The 6,000-nt window shown below is 38.6% G+C and overlaps 1 protein-coding gene across 1 annotated transcript in view; it reads left to right on the plus strand.

The window, feature by feature from the left end:
• Positions 1-5,054, plus strand: part of LOC124151449 (intraflagellar transport protein 80 homolog) — a 132,805-nt gene extending 127,751 nt beyond the window's left edge. The window contains exon 19 of the mRNA XM_046523927.2: positions 888-5,054. Within this exon, the coding sequence (XP_046379883.1) occupies positions 888-1,028 (141 nt within the window). The 3' untranslated portion in view covers positions 1,029-5,054. The remainder of the gene's footprint in view (positions 1-887) is intronic.
• Positions 5,055-6,000: the final 946 nt, after the last annotated feature.

Consider the following 6,000-nt stretch of genomic DNA (forward strand, 5'->3'; position numbering starts at 1 on the left):
AATAACAGGGTGTAATCAAAATGCGTCCCCGCCCGATTATGTATGCTTTAACTGTTTGTCCCAGCCATGTGGGTTTATGATAAACAAGTTTACGCAAACAACGTGAAACACCACCACTTTCATAAACAATATTATTGCAAAAATACAACAATAAATGTATTACCAGGCAATACAAAAAATACAGAAAAAAAGCACGACCATGAACAATGTTCAAGATGGTAACTTGAAACAACAACACACCTGTGGTTACCGTGGTGAATACCATCATCAGGCCTTAAATATTTATGCTATGGCATAAACCATATGAAAAAAATGAAAACACGAACCATAAGCACAATATAGTTCACAAAGAAAACTCTAGAGTTTGTCAACACGTAAAGGATTCTATGAAATATGTTGAGATTTCAACACAGGTCTTTATTCCTTGGGTGACACCAGTAATGTGATGACCCATGGCATCACCCCTTCACATGGGAGCTGTGGGGTAGGGTTAACCACTCAGCTAGTTGAAACAACTTCTTCTTCAGCAAGACCTCACAGCTCTTTCTCACTGTAAATGCATTTAGGAGTAATGCAGGATAAGTTAAAACATATATAAATTGTGCATCCTGAATCAGGACCTTAAAGTCAAGGTGTCTTTATGAATATGTATTGAAAGATGCAGCACTTAATTTTAGAATATATTTAATTTTACTGGACTTTATTTGAGGCACAATTACTTTTTTCTGTTAGTATTTGAATATTGTGCCCCTGATGTTGGTCATATGTCCCAGGTAAACATGGTGCGGATGTGTTCCTGTTCAGGATGTTAATGGATCAAATCCATTTCATGTATTTGTTTCCATCATTAAAGTAGTAGTGTCACTTATGAAATATGCATGTTTCAGATTGAAGTTGATTGGGAGAAGATTGAGGCCAAGATAGAAATGGAATATCAGAAGGAGCGCGAGCGTCCATCAGGAGGAAGTACATCGGCGTCCAGTACATCTCACCGATCCCGCCCAGGGCCAACGCCCTCCACAACGTGATCTACTGGCCTCACCTCCACAAACAGTAGCCTATTAGCAGTCAGGAACTACTTATACAAATAGCAGATTTCATGAGAACGTCAATGTCAGTATCAATGTTTGTTCATCGATCATTATAATGGATCGATGACACAAGTTTGAGATGCATACTCTACATCGCTTGTCTGAATGTCATTTTCAACTTCAATCTGTAGTTTAGATTATGATTATGACACAGTGTATACCCTGCTATAGTCTGGGTATCAAGTCAGGCCTACTGAGATGAATGAAAGTAACCTTATTAAATCACAGTCTCGTTAATTGACAAATGACAACATCAAGAGTACTATGATATCGTATGGAATATGATAAGATATAGAGGTGGTGGTCAAGGACAGAGACGCCTTGCTTGCTTGCCCTATTAAAGGCTTAAAAAATAAAAGAATTCGTTCTCAGGCAATGGCTTTTGAAAATATATTGCGGGTGGGCGACCACTTTTATTTTGTGTCCTAACAAGTATGTAACTAAATAAACAGTCGGAAATGACCTCCCTACATAAATGTATTCCTTGAGTAAAATACTGGAATACAGTATTGGACTACCGTTTGACCACCAGTGTGTGCATAATACACTCACACAATGAGCTTCAATTATATTTCTCAACGCAAAGACGTTATTGTCAGCACAAAGTCTTAAAGTCTTCGGTCTTCCTATCACTGTATTGAAATTTCTTTTCAGTTATGATATTTACCATGATATTAAGTATATATTAAACTAAATCACCCGTAGATCTAGGAGAACGTGTCCAGCTGATTGCTATTTCAGGCTTATTTTACAAGACAAATATACACATAATCTTAATCTCTGCATATGAAACATTTACCCCATACAGTAAACAAATACCATATAATTTGTAAATCATCAAGTCTAGTGATGTTTTTTTGTAAATTTCATGTTTTCATTGACCAAATTTGCAAACGGCAAAACTAGCACACAAACTCTTATTTTGCTACCATGACCATAACACAAGGTGAGCAGTGAACCAATGTGCATGTAAAGGCAAGAAACGGCACGCTACATTGCAACATTTCACTGCCGGGGGGCGTGTTTTCGAGACGCATATTATTTAAGGATTTTTTAGTGTTTTAGAAAATGGAACCAAAACATGCGGCAGACTTTGTGAGGATGCAGCTGTGCCTGCGAAACAAGACTTCTTCTTTTTTTTAGCCTAAACATACTGTAAACCAGAATGGACATGGTAACCAATAAGAAAGTCTGTGTCTAGCACTAAACAACCTTGTTTATTGTGATGTGATATGTACCTGACACAAGCATCAACTCCAGTGCTGGCATAAGTCCTTAAGCGAATTTACATGTGTGCATGTCTAGATCCAACATGGCAGCCATTGTACCATTAAATCAAATTGTACTACAGGCATGTCCTGTCATTATGTATGACCTATACCTAACTGACCTGTATGGTCTCCGATCTGTTAGGGTGAATCATGTACTATTCAAATCCATCAGTGAAAAGAAACTTACTGTGCATGTGACCTCAGACTGAGACAACATTTACAGGTTGTTCTGTACACATAAACATTACCGGTAGTCACACTGCCCTGCTTGCAAGTCCGGGTATCAGCCTTCACCCTGCTACAGGTAATCACAACTAGGTTATTGTTAAGTTTAAGTCGTATGAGCGATGACATGTTGTCATTTATTGAAAATTCTTCATGGGAAAGTCTAGATGTGACACCTTACATCTAGGGTATGTCTAGCTCCTGGACAGGAGTGCTATAGATGGTTCATGACTTGCAAATCAATCTCACTCAGCTGAATGCTATCAGTGTGCGAGCTTAGCCTCAATTTTGAAATTGATATCTTTTCCCGTAAAAACCAAGCCTCGTTCTCAAATGCGACCTACAAACAGTAAATACAATTTGCTAGCAGATGACATATTCACTCTCTAGTTTCTGTCAGCTGGATAAGGGGGGCACGGGTGGCCCAGTCGTCTAAGGCGCTACGATTCGTTGTGCAGAGTTGCGTCCCTTGGGCATGCCAGAAACCTATGATTGTGGGTTCGAATCCCGGTTCGCCCCGATTATGTTTCTAGGTTTGTCAGCACCATACCCGTGCTCGTGGGTTTCACCGAAGTGGTAACCGTCTGAGACCTGCATCACTTCGGGCTTTCCTCCCACATTAAGCTGACACGCCGCGATATAACTGGAATACTGTTAAAAGCGGCGTTAAACCCAACTCACTCACACACTTTGTCAGCTGGATAAACAGGTTGCTACTAAAACAACTGTGTTTTTGTACTTTTATTAGTTTTCCATGTTACGAAATATATTCACTGAATATTCATGCTTTTCACCTGGGTGATAAGGTTTATTCATTTCATGATGGGGACCATCTTTGATAAAATGTTCCCAACTGTATGCATACCTGACGGGCTGCATGGGCTACCATAATGATACGATGTCTTACATTTTTTCTCAGGAGGAATGCCATCATTCCAGCTTTTGTTTCTATTTCCTTTCTGACTTTTTGGATGGCATAAATGCACACACATTCACAAGATGCAAAATTCTGCTGGCGTTTACAAGTTCTACATAATATTAATGCATACACAAGCCTTATTTGTAAAAATGTACTCTTGATATTTTCCACTTGAAAATTCATTAGTTTTAGAGGCGTCAGAATTCCAATATGTTCATACCTTTCTTGACAAATATTCAGTGGTGTCAGTTGGAAGTCGCATCATGATAAATAGTTAGTAAGAAACTGGTATTCCAAGTGAGTGCCAAGAAAATAACAGTTGAAACACACAATTTGGCCATGATTGGATAAAAATGCAATAGCCAAGGTATAATCCAAAAGCAATCGTCAAACACAACAGAAACAGTAGAATACTGCTACAGCAGATGATGGGTTTGAGCCAATCATTTTACTGGTCACGTGACTAAAATCTTGACTACTTCCGGTGCTGTGAAGGGTTACTTTTCCTAATTAAAACTAACAAACCAATACATATTTGAGATTTAAGTTCTGATTTATTTAAGCGCAAATGTCTGTTCAGTGTGATAACACTCACAAACTATGTCCAGACAGCTTAAGACAGAAAGAACCAAATGTCAAACACCACAACCTGTAAACCATCAGTTTAGACCCCTGACACACAAATTAGACCCTCAATGACATATCAGTCAACACAAATTTAAACAAACGGTGTAAAACTGCCCTAAAGTAACATATCTGTCATTAGGATGTGATGCTATCAGTAAGGTGCCAGATTTATTTATGTATCTGGCTGCTCTGTGTGGGACTTTTTGGTCACTTCGAGGGGGAAACTGGGGACTGTCTTTTATCCAATTAAAAACATGTTTACAGTTGTAGCTCCTCCTATTTTAAGTTGGATATATGAAGCTTAGTGATCAGTGATTGCAGGAAACATAGGAATTGGCCCCTCCTCCCCTTAAGATAGATGGAACCCATATTTTTGTGAATGACTTCTACCCTGTGAGAGAATATTTTGAGGTCACGTGACTTCAATAAACATGTTCTCACAACTTCTACAGTGCATGGATGGGTTATATTTTGGTAGTATTTTGATAAATTGACATATGTGGAAATGGGAAATATATGAAAACACTACATGTTCATATAGGATTTGTAATAAAAGTTTTATATGAGGTAGGCCCAGGATTTTTCACTTCCTGTGACAGGGGTTGTGACGTCACTATGGGGATTTTAGCATTGAATCTATTTATAACCTGTGTGAAAGCGAGGCTTGGTTTTCATCTACCGGTATAAGCGGTAACATAGGCTGAACTCTCACACTGTATGGTGTTTCTGTGACTGTTTTATCTTTGTTTGTATTTAGCATCTTGACATGTTCCTTCTTGTACATATTGATTTACCTGTGATACCATTTGTGGTACATTCCATGTTTCATGAACAAAGTGTACAAACAACAATCCGTCCATGTTGCCTATTCTATCATTTCCTCGACAAGATTTTTTAATAAACCAATTTGAGAACAAAAGCGAGGACATCTTTTTACTCAACAGCCACTCCAGAAAGATTACCTCTTAGACTGCAGGTTTGATGACAGGTATGTCGGTTTATGTAACATCGCCTGCACAAACTGCACGTTTATTGGCGCCAGTATGTTGTCTCAGTAGTATTGACCACTGACCCTTCCATGGAAATTACGTGATCGGGTGGTCAGGCTCGCTGACTTGGTTGATGCAAGTCATCGATCCCAAGTGCGTGGATCGATGCTCATTATATCAATCACTGGATTGTCTGGCGTAGACACAATTATTTACAGACCGCCGTCATATAGCTGGAACATTGCTGAGTGCTGCGTTAAACCAACCAATACTAATACTAATACTAATGGTCTACTTCTAACAATACTAACACAATACTAATGGTCTACTTCTAACAATACTAACACAATACTAATGGTCTACTTCTAACAATACTAACACAATACTAATACTAATGGACTACTTCTAACAATACTAACACAATACTAATGGTCTACTTCTAACAATTCTAACACAATACTAATGGTCTACTTCTAACAATACTAACACAATACTAATACTAATGGTCTACTTCTAACAATACTAACACAATACTAATACTAATGGTCTACTTCTAACAATACTAATAGTCTATATCACACAATACTAATACTTATCTATTAATAATAACAAACCTAATACACACAATGAATTAATAACAGCAAGAATGTACAAATATACAAAATCAACCACGCCACTCCACTGCCTCTTTCACAGTAGGGGCGGTCGGGTAGCCTAGTGGTTAAAGCGTTCGATCGTCACGCCGAAGACCCGGGTTCGAATCCCGACATGGGTACAATGTGTGAAGCCCATTTCTGGTGTCCCCCGCCGTGATATTGCTGGAATATTGCTAAAAACGGCGTAAAACCAAACTCACTCACTCACTCTTTCACAGTAGC

The sequence above is a fragment of the Haliotis rufescens genome, unplaced genomic scaffold, assembly GCF_023055435.1.
Source record: "Haliotis rufescens isolate VD_foot unplaced genomic scaffold, xgHalRufe1.0.p SCAF_9, whole genome shotgun sequence".
NCBI lineage: Eukaryota > Metazoa > Mollusca > Gastropoda > Lepetellida > Haliotidae > Haliotis > Haliotis rufescens.